Source organism: Myotis nattereri (genome assembly GCF_964212035.1).
Source record: "Myotis nattereri genome assembly, chromosome: X".
Lineage (NCBI taxonomy): Eukaryota > Metazoa > Chordata > Mammalia > Chiroptera > Vespertilionidae > Myotis > Myotis nattereri.
In genome coordinates, this window is record NC_138078.1 from 146,257,300 (window position 1) to 146,273,595 (window position 16,296).

Below are 16,296 nucleotides of genomic sequence, written 5' to 3' on the forward strand. Positions count from 1 at the left end.
GACACAGAGCATGACTCAGAGCAGAGGAAGGGTCCCTCTCCGCGTGGAGCCAGCAGTCTCTCTACAACCCAACCTCTGGGCCCCCCACAGCTCTTGGTCTGGGCCATCAATGATTTGTAAAATAAATCATCAGAGTCCTGAAGTTGGAGGTGTGAGTCTGAGTGGGACTGAATAAAGAGCCGTGGTAGGAGGGGTGTGCAACGGTGCCTGTGGTTCTCTGGTGATGGCGTGTCACCCTTCATGATAGTGGGTTATGATGTGCAAGTATAAGAGTGTACTAGTATGTGAGACCACGTGTGCCAGCAACCAGGGTGTATGATATGGCGTGTACATGCACACATCATGGGCAGAGACTGTGTAGTGGCCGACTGCTCTGTGAGGTGGTGACCATGGGGGTGAGGTTCTGAGAGATGGTGTGCACGACATGAGGCAACTGTGAGAAACGGGGCACCAGTGACTGTATGAGAGGACGTGGGGGTATGTGTGCAACGGGGTGTGCTGAGGCAACATGTGAGGCTATGCTCATGTGATTGTGCACCATGCAGGGTGGTTCTGAGGCGGTGCGACAGCATGTGTACCAGGCACAGCATTTGCTCAATAAACATTTCCGGGATGCTCACCAAGGGCTGTGTAGGACGGAATGTGGAGACCTAGCAGTGTGACCTGAGGTACTGCGTGTCAGGAGGTCTTTGTGGGTGTGGCAAGGGCAGCACTTGTGTGCAAGCACGTGTATGTGAGCGTATTGCACATCCTGTGCCCTGTCACAGTGCCTCCGAGTGGCTGACAGCGTGAGCAGCTCTGTACACTTGTTTGTGGAGGTATCAATATATACAATTTCAGTCTGTAAGTTAGGGACCCACCTCCAGGGGACAGAAGACATGTTCAGGACAGGAACGGGAGGCCAAGATTGGGGCTGGAAAGACAGCCAGCAAGAAGGGCAGAAGGCCAGTCTGGGACCGTGGGGTTGTCCATGGGCCCTCCTGACACTCATCTCTTATCTCTCTCAGCCCAGCTCGGCCTGCAGCCCTGTGGGAAATGGTAGAGAAGGAGGGGGAGATTAGGAGAACAGAATAACCTCTAGGGGGAATATTTAGACCCCGGGGGGGATCTCCCCACAGTGCCAACTCCCTCCCCAACACACCCCTTCACCTGGGTGAACTGCTCCCCCTAAAGTGGAATCTGTTCTTCCATGGAACAAACCCTCACATCGGAGCATGCGTGGAGTCAGGTGACATCCTAACCCAGACAGGTTAAGCGTCTCTCCCAAGGCCACACAGCTGGTGGCACAGGGCTGAGCCAGGCTCCGTGGTGTAGCCTCCACCCTGCAACCAGCACCGTTTCCTGAGTGCTCACTGTGGTCAACAACAGCTGGAAGGCTCAGGTGCTTTCCTTCATGAACACCTGAAAAAATACTCTAGTCCGGCTGGTGTGGCTCAGTGGTTGAGCATCAACCCATGAACCATGAGGACATGGTTGGATTCTTGATCATGGCACATGCCCAGGTTGCAGGCTCGAACCCCAGTGAGGTGCATGTAGGAGGCAGCCGATCCATGAATCTCTCTCATCACTGATGTTTCTATCTCTCTCTCCCTCTCCTTTCCTCTTTGAAATCAATAAAAATATGTGTGTGTGTTTGTTTGTTTTTTTTTTAAAGAAAGCCCCATCTTTAAACTCTTTGGGAATCCTGATTAAGTTCAGGAGCCTTGCTTACATTGTTGACAATGGCCCCGGATGTCACTTTGCACAACAATCCCTACCTCACGCCCCACCCCGCAGAGTCCACAGGAACCTGTGATCCAACTCTCAACATGAACCACAGTCTTGAACTTACATGGAAAATCCTTTCCTGAACCTGTGGTGAGGCGCCTGTCCTGACCCCCTGCTTTAAGTCCAGACCTCATCCTATACAGGCATCTACAGCCTCACCTGGCACAGGACCCCCTGCCCAAACACTGTACAGCAAGTATGTCAAACTTGTGGCCCGCAGGCCGCATGCACCCACAACAAATATTGTTGCAGCCCAGCCAATATAACGGTATGTAAGAAACGTTTTAATAAAAATTTCATAACCTACCAATGGCATATTTCACAGACCTAGAACGAACTCTCCAAAAATTCATCTGGAATAAAAAAAGACCCCGTCGCCGAAACCGGTTTGGCTCAGTGGATAGAGCGTCAACCTGCGGACTGAGAGGTCCCGGGTTCGATTCCGGTCAAGGGCATGTACCTGGGTTGGGGGCACATCCCCGGTGGGGGATGTGCAGGAGGCAGCTGATTGATGTTTCTCTCTCATCGATGTTTCTAACTCTCTCTATCTCTCTCCCTTCCTCTCTGTGAAAAATCAATAAAATATATTTTTTAACAACAACAACAAAAAAAGACCCCGAATAGCTGCAGCGATCCTGAGAAAGAACAAAGCAGGTGGGATCGCAATACCTGATATCAAGCTGTATTACAAAGCCACTGTTCTCAAAACTGCCTGGTACTGGCACAAGAACAGACATACAGATCAATGGAATAGAATAGAGAGCCCAGAAATCGACCTGAACCAATGTGCTCAATTAATATTTGACAAAGGAGGCGAGAACATACAATGGAGTCAAGACAGTCTCTTCAATAAATGGTGTTGGGACAATTGGACAGATACATGCAAGAAAATGAGACTAGACCACCAACTTACACCATACACAAAAATAAACTCAAAATGGATAAAGGACTTAAATGTAAGACAGGAAACCATAAAAATACTAGAGGAATCCAAAGGCAACAAAATCTCAGACATATGCCAAAGCAATTTCTTCACCGATACAGCGCCTAGGGCACTTGAAACTAAAGAGAAAATGAACAAATGGGACTACATCAAATTAAAAGCTTCTGCACAGCAAAAGAAACCATCAACAAAACAAGAAAGCCCACTGCATGGGAGAACATATTTGCCAATGTTATCACCGATAAGGGTTTAATCTCCAACATTTATAAGGAACTCATACAACTTAACAAAAGGAAGATAAACAATCCAATCAAAAAATGGGCAAAGGACCTAAATGGACACTTTTCAAAAGAGGACATTCAGAAAGCCAAGAGACATATGAAAACATGCTCAAAGTCACTAATCATCCGAGAGATGCAAATCAAAACAACAGTGAGGTACCATCTCACACCTGTCAGACTGGCAATCATCAACAAATCAACAAACGACAAGTGCTGGAGAGGATGTGGAGAAAAAGGAACCCTCGTGCACTGCTGGTGGGAATGCAGACTGGTGCAGCCACTATGGAAGACAGTATGGAGTTTCCTCAAAAAGGTAAAAATGGAATTCCCATTTGACCCCGTGATCCCACTTCTAGGAGTATATCCCAAGAAACCAGAAACACCAGTCAGAAAGGATATATGCACCCCTATGTTCATAGCAGCACAATTCACCATAGCTAAGACCTGGAAACAGCTTAAGTGCCCACCAGTAGATGAATGGATTAGAAAACAGTGGTACATCTACATGATGGAATACTATGCTGCTCTAAAAAGGAAGGAACTCTTACCATTTGCAACAGCATGGATGGAACTGGAGAGCATTATGCTAAGTGAAATAAGCCAGTCAATGAAGGAAAAATACCACATGATCTCACTCATTTATGGATAATAAAGACCATTATAAACTTATGAACAAAAATAGATACAAAGGCAGAGCAGCCTCGAACAGACTGGCAAACTGCAGCGAGAAGGCCGGGGAGGGTTGGGGGGCAGGAGGCAGGGGGGTAAGAGATCAACCGAAGGACTTGTATGCATGCATATAAGCATAACCAATGGACATAAGACACTGGGGGGTAGGGGAGGCCAGGGGATTGTCAAGGGCGGGGGGAAAAAATGGACACATATGTAATACCCTTTGTAATACTTTAAGCAATAAAACAATTAAGGAAAAAATTTTCATAACTTAATTTTTAGAATATCCTGTTATACATAACTAGAGGCCGGGTGCACAGGATTTGAGCACTGTTGGGGGGTGTGGCCTGTGGGGATCAGCCTGCTCATCCCAGTCTGCAGAGTGGCTGTGGACCCACCCTCTGAGTGGCTGCTCCCTGGTCTGGCATCTTCCGTGGCGCTGGAGCACTAGCTTCTCCAGGGGACCCGGTCAGGGCCAGGCTCAGGGACAATAGCACTGAGGCGGCCGAGTAGGCCTCAGTCCCACGGTGGCCATGAACCTACCTCCCAGCCTCCAGTCAGCCAAGCAGCACTCCCACTGTGGTAGTGCACGGACTCCCCAGGGGGCAGCTCCTGCGTTGAGCGTCTGCCCCCTGGGGGTCAGTGCATGTCATAGCCACTGGTCGATTGGTCGTTCCACCATTCGGTCTCTGGGCTTTTATTATACAGGATTATGAATACCGAACTACAACATTCACTAATGACTGATTACTATAATTGTGTTGCATTCATTTTCCTTACGTACCTTATGTGCAGGTGCACCATTTCTCTCCACTGATACTAGCAGCACATATTTTAGCGGCCGGTTGCCACATCATTAGTCTTGTACTGACTTGTTTGGTGTGCATAACAGGAAATATTTTGCTTTCAGAGAAGAAGAAAAATAGATTTGCATTACGCTTATAAATTTGTGCAGTTATTCAGTGTCTGGTAAGTTAATGTTCAAGAAAAAATATTACTTTTTCTTAAAATGTTCTATTATTTTATGTTAACAATGACTCATTTAATTCAACCCTTTGTAATCAGCATGTCTCTATCGAAATAATCCTATGTTCCTATGAAAATTGAAGGTTTTGTGTGTTTTTTTTTGCGGCCCACATAAACTTAAACCTTGTTTATTTGGCCCGTGATAGCCTTTGAGTTTGACATACTTGCTGTACAGGGCTTACTGACCTAATCCTGTCCTTACTCCATGGCCTACAGGAAGCCTAGCCTATAACAGTGCTGGAGCCTATAACCGAATTCTGCAGAAACCTTTCCCTGACTTCCAACAGAAATCCGTAACTTGACCCGTTTCAGGAATCTCGGATCTGATCGTTCATAGGAACCCCTAAACTTGCCCTCTGGAAACACCCTCCTGACCCTGTATAGGAAGCCCTGATGTGACTCCCTCTGACAGCCTTGGTCTGGAAGCCTTGCCCTCACCTTGTACAGGAGCCACTGTCTTGACTGTGGCTAGTGGCCACCACATGAAACAGCGTAGCTCTGGGGAGTCTACAGAATCCTGTAGCAGGCACTGCTATAGGCCTTTCAACCCTGCTCCCCTTTCTTCCTGACTCACTCACTTTCCCAGCCTCCCTTGCAATGACAGGTGGACATGTGACAGTTCTGATCAATCGAGTGAGCAGAGTGGCATATGCAACTTCCAGGCCTGGCCCATAGGAACCTCTCATGGGCCCTCTTATGAGCACTGGCTGGTGTTCTCAGTGGTTAGAGCATGGGCTTGTGCACCGAAGGGTCTCGGGTTTGATTCCCAGACAAGGGCATGCAGCTGGGTTTAGGTTGGATCCCCAGCCCCAGTTGGAGCACATGCAGGCAGCGGCTGCACTGGCTATCCTGGCAGGGTTCCATGTTGCTGGGGTTGCCATGGAGACCCATAGCTAGGGTAGAATCTCACAAAGAAGCCATCTTAGAAATGGCCAGAAGCCTTCACGAGGCTATATGGGTCACGTTCCCTGTGTATGTGCAGACCTGGGAACGTACATCCCCAGACTGCCTCATTGGGAATGAATACGGTAAGGAGGTGGGGGTGACCCTAGTTGAGTGGCCCATGGGGCTCCACAAAGTTATGCTAAAAGCCCATTGGGAAAAGGCTGCTGGTGACTGCAGCTGCCAGAGTGACCAGTGGGGCTCAGACCCAGGAGTCACCCAATGGCCAGCAGCTGCTCTGGCAACCTATGGGAAGGAAGGTGGGAAGGCTGGCCACCATGTGGGGCTGTTGGGAATCACTGCATCTTGAAAGCAGGATGGCTTCAGACCTTCTGTCCCCTTCTTTCTTCCTTCCCATACCCACCCACACCCCAAACAGTCTTCCAGGTTAATGCATGCCTCTGCTGTCTGGAGGGGACCCCAGGAGGCTCAGCATACACCAGCTGGGCCTATGGCAGCACGGGGCTGTACCCTCCCGCAACTGTGAGCCCCACCTGGGAGTACATCGATCCCCAGGCCTTAGAAGATTCCTATGCAAGAGGCACCTTCCTAGAGAACATCAGGACACAGCGACTGCGTCCGGACCTGTTGGCGCTGGGGCCTGCGGTGCCTTCCTCCATCCCTGTCCCCAGCAGTGCCTACGGGCCCCCCGACTTTCCTAGGAGCTTCTTTCCTCCAACCAGAAGCACCCCCAATCCAGCGGTCTATTCCTCCCCCAACCTCCAAGGAACCCTACCCCTGTCCACCTGTGGTGAGGCTCCCCCAAAGGGACAGGGAGGTTGAGGAGGGGGATGGGGTCCAAGGCAAAGTTGGGCTGAGCCTGGTCCCTCTTGCCCCCTGTCCACCTCACCAGAGCCCTGGGATTGTGCGCCACGCAGGGTGGTTCTGAGAAGGTGTGACAGCATGTGTACCAGGCACAGCGAAAGTCCGGCAGAGCGAAAGTCCGGCAGAGCGAAAGCCGCTCCACAGTGCCACCTGTGCAATGCCGGTGGTCAGACGATGACTAGGCAGAACAAGCCCCAAAGGCGCTGGGTAAGAGCCCAGGCCGGCCTCCCCTCACCCAGGTACTCTGTTCTCACTCCGGGCAGGGATCTCTGCCCTCACACTCTATGAGAACCCACATCCCCCCTCCCTGCCCCATCCACTCAGGGACCCAGCTCTGTACTGGAGTGTCTACCCTCAGCCCACCCTCAGGCTGCAAGCAGGCACGCCGTCCACTCCCTGCACAGCAGTTTTCATCCTTGGCTACACACTGGGATCACCGTGGGGCCCTCCCGAGATGGGTTGATTTACTTGGTCTGGGGCGCTGCCTGGGCATCAGGATTGTTTTCGACTCCCCAAGTGAGTCCAACGTCCGCCAACGCTGAGAACCACTGATGAAGCACCCCACGCCATTTGGAAAGCCCCGGGACAGGAGGCCATGTCCTCGCCCCTCAGAGCACCCTCAGTCTATGCCTTGTCCAGGAAGCCCTGCCTGCACCCTGACCCTCACCTCCTGGGTCCTCCACCCACCAGTGCACTGACCCTCATTTTCTTGCTGCCCCCAGAAGGTCAGCAAGCGGGCAGGTGCCCAGTGCACCAACTGCCAGACAACCATCGCGGCAGTGTGGCGGCTGAATGCCAATAGAGACCCCGTGTGCAATGCCTGCGGCCTTTATTACAAGCGACACCAGGTGTGCCCTGCCTCTTGGAGCCTGCCCCCTGCACCCCCATCCCGCTAACCTGGCCTTCCTTCTCCTTTTCCTTTCCTGTATTCTTCCTATCTCCCTTTCTCTCTTCTCCCTGTTATTCTACTCCCTCCTCCTTCCCTATCACCCTTCTCTTCTCTACACCTTCATCTCCTCCCTGCCTGTCTTTTCCCTCCTGCTCCCTTCTCTCTCCTCCATTTCTCATTTCCTTCCCCCTCCCCTCCAGCCATCAGCTAGTCCTATGGCTAGAGGCTCCCTCAGCCTTTCCATTGCTTAGGGCCTCACAAGCTCATGACTCCTTAGGGCATTATCTGGGCCACAGCTGGGGCCTGCTCCCCTAGTCCTTGACCCAGTTCCTGACTCTGAAGGAGTGGGGTGGAAAGGGTGTCCCTGGTGGAGACACAGAGGCAGATGTCTGAGGTCGGGGAACACTCATGGCCTCTCTTTCATCAGGTGAACCGACCACGGACCGTGCAGAAGGGTGGTATAAAGTCTAGAAAACCCAGGCCATCACAGAAAGAAAAGAAGCCAGTGTCAAGCCTGGGAGGCACTGGACCAGGTGATGCTCCGGCTGGTGGCTTCATGGTGGTGGCTGGGGGCACCGATGGTGGGAATTGTGGGGAAGTGGCCTCAGGCTTGACATTGGGCCCACCTGGTACTGCCCATCTCTACCAAGGCCTGGGCCCCGGGGTGCTGTCAGAACCTGTCAGTCACCTCATGCCTTTCCCCGGGCCCCTGTTGGGTTCACCCACAGGCTCCTTCCCCACAGGCCCCATGCCTCCCACCACCACCAGCGCTGTGGAGGCACCACTCAGCCCATGAGGACACAGAGCATGACTCAGAGCAGAGGAAGGGTCCCTCTCCGCGTGGAGCCAGCAGTCTCTCTACAACCCAACCTCTGGGCCCCCCACAGCTCTTGGTCTGGGCCATCAATGATTTGTAAAATAAATCATCAGAGTCCTGAAGTTGGAGGTGTGAGTCTGAGTGGGACTGAATAAAGAGCCGTGGTAGGAGGGGTGTGCAACGGTGCCTGTGGTTCTCTGGCGATGGCGTGTCACCCTTCATGATAGTGGGTTATGATGTGCAAGTATAAGAGTGTACTAGTATGTGAGACCACGTGTGCCAGCAACCAGGGTGTATGATATGGCGTGTACATGCACACATCATGGGCAGAGACTGTGTAGTGGCCGACTGCTCTGTGAGGTGGTGACCATGGGGGTGAGGTTCTGAGAGATGGTGTGCACGACATGAGGCAACTGTGAGAAACGGGGCACCAGTGACTGTGTGAGAGGACGTGGGGGTATGTGTGCAACGGGGTGTGCTGAGGCAACATGTGAGGCTATGCTCATGTGATTGTGCACCATGCAGGGTGGTTCTGAGGCGGTGCGACAGCATGTGTACCAGGCACAGCATTTGCTCAATAAACATTTCCGGGATGCTCACCAAGGGCTGTGTAGGACGGAATGTGGAGACCTAGCAGTGTGACCTGAGGTACTGCGTGTCAGGAGGTCTTTGTGGCTCTGGCAAGGGCAGCACTTGTGTGCAAGCACGTGTATGTGAGCGTATCGCACATCCTGTGCCCTGTCACAGTGCCTCCGAGTGGCTGACAGCGTGAGCAGCTCTGTACACTTGTTTGTGGAGGTATCAATATATACAATTTCAGTCTGTAAGTTAGGGACCCACCTCCAGGGGACAGAAGACATGTTCAGGACAGGAACGGGAGGCCAAGATTGGGGCTGGAAAGACAGCCAGCAAGAAGGGCAGAAGGCCAGTCTGGGACCGTGGGGTTGTCCATGGGCCCTCCTGACACTCATCTCTTATCTCTCTCAGCCCAGCTCGGCCTGCAGCCCTGTGGGAAATGGTAGAGAAGGAGGGGGAGATTAGGAGAACAGAATAACCTCTAGGGGGAATATTTAGACCCCGGGGGGGATCTCCCCACAGTGCCAACTCCCTCCCCAACACACCCCTTCACCTGGGTGAACTGCTCCCCCTAAAGTGGAATCTGTTCTTCCATGGAACAAACCCTCACATCGGAGCATGCGTGGAGTCAGGTGACATCCTAACCCAGACAGGTTAAGCGTCTCTCCCAAGGCCACACAGCTGGTGGCACAGGGCTGAGCCAGGCTCCGTGGTGTAGCCTCCACCCTGCAACCAGCACCGTTTCCTGAGTGCTCACTGTGGTCAACAACAGCTGGAAGGCTCAGGTGCTTTCCTTCATGAACACCTGAAAAAATACTCTAGTCCGGCTGGTGTGGCTCAGTGGTTGAGCATCAACCCATGAACCATGAGGACATGGTTGGATTCTTGATCATGGCACATGCCCAGGTTGCAGGCTCGAACCCCAGTGAGGTGCATGTAGGAGGCAGCCGATCCATGAATCTCTCTCATCACTGATGTTTCTATCTCTCTCTCCCTCTCCTTTCCTCTTTGAAATCAATAAAAATATGTGTGTGTGTTTGTTTGTTTTTTTTTTAAAGAAAGCCCCATCTTTAAACTCTTTGGGAATCCTGATTAAGTTCAGGAGCCTTGCTTACATTGTTGACAATGGCCCCGGATGTCACTTTGCACAACAATCCCTACCTCACGCCCCACCCCGCAGAGTCCACAGGAACCTGTGATCCAACTCTCAACATGAACCACAGTCTTGAACTTACATGGAAAATCCTTTCCTGAACCTGTGGTGAGGCGCCTGTCCTGACCCCCTGCTTTAAGTCCAGACCTCATCCTATACAGGCATCTACAGCCTCACCTGGCACAGGACCCCCTGCCCAAACACTGTACAGCAAGTATGTCAAACTTGTGGCCCGCAGGCCGCATGCACCCACAACAAATATTGTTGCAGCCCAGCCAATATAACGGTATGTAAGAAACGTTTTAATAAAAATTTCATAACCTACCAATGGCATATTTCACAGACCTAGAACGAACTCTCCAAAAATTCATCTGGAATAAAAAAAGACCCCGTCGCCGAAACCGGTTTGGCTCAGTGGATAGAGCGTCAACCTGCGGACTGAGAGGTCCCGGGTTCGATTCCGGTCAAGGGCATGTACCTGGGTTGGGGGCACATCCCCGGTGGGGGATGTGCAGGAGGCAGCTGATTGATGTTTCTCTCTCATCGATGTTTCTAACTCTCTCTATCTCTCTCCCTTCCTCTCTGTGAAAAATCAATAAAATATATTTTTTAACAACAACAACAAAAAAAGACCCCGAATAGCTGCAGCGATCCTGAGAAAGAACAAAGCAGGTGGGATCGCAATACCTGATATCAAGCTGTATTACAAAGCCACTGTTCTCAAAACTGCCTGGTACTGGCACAAGAACAGACATACAGATCAATGGAATAGAATAGAGAGCCCAGAAATCGACCTGAACCAATGTGCTCAATTAATATTTGACAAAGGAGGCGAGAACATACAATGGAGTCAAGACAGTCTCTTCAATAAATGGTGTTGGGACAATTGGACAGATACATGCAAGAAAATGAGACTAGACCACCAACTTACACCATACACAAAAATAAACTCAAAATGGATAAAGGACTTAAATGTAAGACAGGAAACCATAAAAATACTAGAGGAATCCAAAGGCAACAAAATCTCAGACATATGCCAAAGCAATTTCTTCACCGATACAGCGCCTAGGGCACTTGAAACTAAAGAGAAAATGAACAAATGGGACTACATCAAATTAAAAGCTTCTGCACAGCAAAAGAAACCATCAACAAAACAAGAAAGCCCACTGCATGGGAGAACATATTTGCCAATGTTATCACCGATAAGGGTTTAATCTCCAACATTTATAAGGAACTCATACAACTTAACAAAAGGAAGATAAACAATCCAATCAAAAAATGGGCAAAGGACCTAAATGGACACTTTTCAAAAGAGGACATTCAGAAAGCCAAGAGACATATGAAAACATGCTCAAAGTCACTAATCATCCGAGAGATGCAAATCAAAACAACAGTGAGGTACCATCTCACACCTGTCAGACTGGCAATCATCAACAAATCAACAAACGACAAGTGCTGGAGAGGATGTGGAGAAAAAGGAACCCTCGTGCACTGCTGGTGGGAATGCAGACTGGTGCAGCCACTATGGAAGACAGTATGGAGTTTCCTCAAAAAGGTAAAAATGGAATTCCCATTTGACCCCGTGATCCCACTTCTAGGAGTATATCCCAAGAAACCAGAAACACCAGTCAGAAAGGATATATGCACCCCTATGTTCATAGCAGCACAATTCACCATAGCTAAGATCTGGAAACAGCTTAAGTGCCCACCAGTAGATGAATGGATTAGAAAACAGTGGTACATCTACATGATGGAATACTATGCTGCTCTAAAAAGGAAGGAACTCTTACCATTTGCAACAGCATGGATGGAACTGGAGAGCATTATGCTAAGTGAAATAAGCCAGTCAATGAAGGAAAAATACCACATGATCTCACTCATTTATGGATAATAAAGACCATTATAAACTTATGAACAAAAATAGATACAAAGGCAGAGCAGCCTCGAACAGACTGGCAAACTACAGCGAGAAGGCCGGGGAGGGTTGGGGGGCAGGAGGCAGGGGGGTAAGAGATCAACCGAAGGACTTGTATGCATGCATATAAGCATAACCAATGGACATAAGACACTGGGGGGTAGGGGAGGCCAGGGGATTGTCAAGGGCGGGGGGAAAAAATGGACACATATGTAATACCCTTTGTAATACTTTAAGCAATAAAACAATTAAGGAAAAAATTTTCATAACTTAATTTTTAGAATATCCTGTTATACATAACTAGAGGCCGGGTGCACAGGATTTGAGCACTGTTGGGGGGTGTGGCCTGTGGGGATCAGCCTGCTCATCCCAGTCTGCAGAGTGGCTGTGGACCCACCCTCTGAGTGGCTGCTCCCTGGTCTGGCATCTTCCGTGGCGCTGGAGCACTAGCTTCTCCAGGGGACCCGGTCAGGGCCAGGCTCAGGGACAATAGCACTGAGGCGGCCGAGTAGGCCTCAGTCCCACGGTGGCCATGAACCTACCTCCCAGCCTCCAGTCAGCCAAGCAGCACTCCCACTGTGGTAGTGCACGGACTCCCCAGGGGGCAGCTCCTGCGTTGAGCGTCTGCCCCCTGGGGGTCAGTGCATGTCATAGCCACTGGTCGATTGGTCGTTCCACCATTCGGTCTCTGGGCTTTTATTATACAGGATTATGAATACCGAACTACAACATTCACTAATGACTGATTACTATAATTGTGTTGCATTCATTTTCCTTACGTACCTTATGTGCAGGTGCACCATTTCTCTCCACTGATACTAGCAGCACATATTTTAGCGGCCGGTTGCCACATCATTAGTCTTGTACTGACTTGTTTGGTGTGCATAACAGGAAATATTTTGCTTTCAGAGAAGAAGAAAAATAGATTTGCATTACGCTTATAAATTTGTGCAGTTATTCAGTGTCTGGTAAGTTAATGTTCAAGAAAAAATATTACTTTTTCTTAAAATGTTCTATTATTTTATGTTAACAATGACTCATTTATTTCAACCCTTTGTAATCAGCATGTCTCTATCGAAATCATCCTATGTTCCTATGAAAATTGAAGGTTTTGTGTGTTTTTTTTTTTGCGGCCCACATAAACTTAAACCTTGTTTATTTGGCCCGTGATAGCCTTTGAGTTTGACATACTTGCTGTACAGGGCTTACTGACCTAATCCTGTCCTTACTCCATGGCCTACAGGAAGCCTAGCCTATAACAGTGCTGGAGCCTATAACCGAATTCTGCAGAAACCTTTCCCTGACTTCCAACAGAAATCCGTAACTTGACCCGTTTCAGGAATCTCGGATCTGATCGTTCATAGGAACCCCTAAACTTGCCCTCTGGAAACACCCTCCTGACCCTGTATAGGAAGCCCTGATGTGACTCCCTCTGACAGCCTTGGTCTGGAAGCCTTGCCCTCACCTTGTACAGGAGCCACTGTCTTGACTGTGGCTAGTGGCCACCACATGAAACAGCGTAGCTCTGGGGAGTCTACAGAATCCTGTAGCAGGCACTGCTATAGGCCTTTCAACCCTGCTCCCCTTTCTTCCTGACTCACTCACTTTCCCAGCCTCCCTTGCAATGACAGGTGGACATGTGACAGTTCTGATCAATCGAGTGAGCAGAGTGGCATATGCAACTTCCAGGCCTGGCCCATAGGAACCTCTCATGGGCCCTCTTATGAGCACTGGCTGGTGTTCTCAGTGGTTAGAGCATGGGCTTGTGCACCGAAGGGTCTCGGGTTTGATTCCCAGACAAGGGCATGCAGCTGGGTTTAGGTTGGATCCCCAGCCCCAGTTGGAGCACATGCAGGCAGCGGCTGCACTGGCTATCCTGGCAGGGTTCCATGTTGCTGGGGTTGCCATGGAGACCCATAGCTAGGGTAGAATCTCACAAAGAAGCCATCTTAGAAATGGCCAGAAGCCTTCACGAGGCTATGTGGGTCACGTTCCCTGTGTATGTGCAGACCTGGGAACGTACATCCCCAGACTGCCTCATTGGGAATGAATACGGTAAGGAGGTGGGGGTGACCCTAGTTGAGTGGCCCATGGGGCTCCACAAAGTTATGCTAAAAGCCCATTGGGAAAAGGCTGCTGGTGACTGCAGCTGCCAGAGTGACCAGTGGGGCTCAGACCCAGGAGTCACCCAATGGCCAGCAGCTGCTCTGGCAACCTATGGGAAGGAAGGTGGGAAGGCTGGCCACCATGTGGGGCTGTTGGGAATCACTGCATCTTGAAAGCAGGATGGCTTCAGACCTTCTGTTCCCTTCTTTCTTCCTTCCCATACCCACCCACACCCCAAACAGTCTTCCAGGTTAATGCATGCCTCTGCTGTCTGGAGGGGACCCCAGGAGGCTCAGCATACACCAGCTGGGCCTATGGCAGCACGGGGCTGTACCCTCCCGCAACTGTGAGCCCCACCTGGGAGTACATCGATCCCCAGGCCTTAGAAGATTCCGATGCAAGAGGCACCTTCCTAGAGAACATCAGGACACAGCGACTGCGTCCGGACCTGTTGGCGCTGGGGCCTGCGGTGCCTTCCTCCATCCCTGTCCCCAGCAGTGCCTACGGGCCCCCCGACTTTCCTAGGAGCTTCTTTCCTCCAACCAGAAGCACCCCCAATCCAGCGGTCTATTCCTCCCCCAACCTCCAAGGAACCCTACCCCTGTCCACCTGTGGTGAGGCTCCCCCAAAGGGACAGGGAGGTTGAGGAGGGGGATGGGGTCCAAGGCAAAGTTGGGCTGAGCCTGGTCCCTCTTGCCCCCTGTCCACCTCACCAGAGCCCTGGGATTGTGCGCCATGCAGGGTGGTTCTGAGAAGGTGTGACAGCATGTGTACCAGGCACAGCGAAAGTCCGGCAGAGCGAAAGTCCGGCAGAGCGAAAGCCGCTCCACAGTGCCACCTGTGCAATGCCGGTGGTCAGACGATGACTAGGCAGAACAAGCCCCAAAGGCGCCGGGTAAGAGCCCAGGCCGGCCTCCCCTCACCCAGGTACTCTGTTCTCACTCCGGGCAGGGATCTCTGCCCTCACACTCTATGAGAACCCACATGCCCCCTCCCTGCCCCATCCACTCAGGGACCCAGCTCTGTACTGGAGTGTCTACCCTCAGCCCACCCTCGGGCTGCAAGCAGGCACGCCGTCCACTCCCTGCACAGCAGTTTTCATCCTTGGCTACACACTGGGATCACCGTGGGGCCCTCCCGAGATGGGTTGATTTACTTGGTCTGGGGCGCTGCCTGGGCATCAGGATTGTTTTCGACTCCCCAAGTGAGTCCAACGTCCGCCAACGCTGAGAACCACTGATGAAGCACCCCACGCCATTTGGAAAGCCCCGGGACAGGAGGCCATGTCCTCGCCCCTCAGAGCACCCTCAGTCTATGCCTTGTCCAGGAAGCCCTGCCTGCACCCTGACCCTCACCTCCTGGGTCCTCCACCCACCAGTGCACTGACCCTCATTTTCTTGCTGCCCCCAGAAGGTCAGCAAGCGGGCAGGTGCCCAGTGCACCAACTGCCAGACAACCATCGCGGCAGTGTGGCGGCTGAATGCCAATAGAGACCCCGTGTGCAATGCCTGCGGCCTTTATTACAAGCGACACCAGGTGTGCCCTGCCTCTTGGAGCCTGCCCCCTGCACCCCCATCCCGCTAACCTGGCCTTCCTTCTCCTTTTCCTTTCCTGTATTCTTCCTATCTCCCTTTCTCTCTTCTCCCTGTTATTCTACTCCCTCCTCCTTCCCTATCACCCTTCTCTTCTCTACACCTTCATCTCCTCCCTGCCTGTCTTTTCCCTCCTGCTCCCTTCTCTCTCCTCCATTTCTCATTTCCTTCCCCCTCCCCTCCAGCCATCAGCTAGTCCTATGGCTAGAGGCTCCCTCAGCCTTTCCATTGCTTAGGGCCTCACAAGCTCATGACTCCTTAGGGCATTATCTGGGCCACAGCTGGGGCCTGCTCCCCTAGTCCTTGACCCAGTTCCTGACTCTGAAGGAGTGGGGTGGAAAGGGTGTCCCTGGTGGAGACACAGAGGCAGATGTCTGAGGTCGGGGAACACTCATGGCCTCTCTTTCATCAGGTGAACCGACCACGGACCGTGCAGAAGGGTGGTATAAAGTCTAGAAAACCCAGGCCATCACAGAAAGAAAAGAAGCCAGTGTCAAGCCTGGGAGGCACTGGACCAGGTGATGCTCCGGCTGGTGGCTTCATGGTGGTGGCTGGGGGCACCGATGGTGGGAATTGTGGGGAAGTGGCCTCAGGCTTGACATTGGGCCCACCTGGTACTGCCCATCTCTACCAAGGCCTGGGCCCCGGGGTGCTGTCAGAACCTGTCAGTCACCTCATGCCTTTCCCCGGGCCCCTGTTGGGTTCACCCACAGGCTCCTTCCCCACAGGCCCCATGCCTCCCACCACCACCAGCGCTGTGGAGGCACCACTCAGCCCATGAGGACACAGAGC

General features: G+C 51.6%; 2 protein-coding genes across 2 annotated transcripts; both read left to right on the forward strand.

Annotated features, from left to right (window-relative positions):
• Positions 1 to 10: 10 nt before the first annotated feature.
• On the forward strand, positions 11 to 8,141 carry LOC308511967 (erythroid transcription factor-like; the record flags this gene model as incomplete). Its single annotated transcript, XM_081081779.1, has 3 exons — positions 11 to 31; positions 7,179 to 7,304; positions 7,773 to 8,141. 3 exons carry the CDS (start codon positions 11 to 13, stop codon positions 8,139 to 8,141), a joined length of 516 nt encoding a protein of 171 aa, XP_080937905.1.
• Positions 8,142 to 8,152: 11 nt separating this feature from the next.
• On the forward strand, positions 8,153 to 16,285 carry LOC308511968 (erythroid transcription factor-like; the record flags this gene model as incomplete). The annotated part of the gene is made up of 3 exons (XM_081081780.1): positions 8,153 to 8,173; positions 15,323 to 15,448; positions 15,917 to 16,285. 3 exons carry the CDS (start codon positions 8,153 to 8,155, stop codon positions 16,283 to 16,285), a joined length of 516 nt encoding a protein of 171 aa, XP_080937906.1.
• Positions 16,286 to 16,296: the final 11 nt, after the last annotated feature.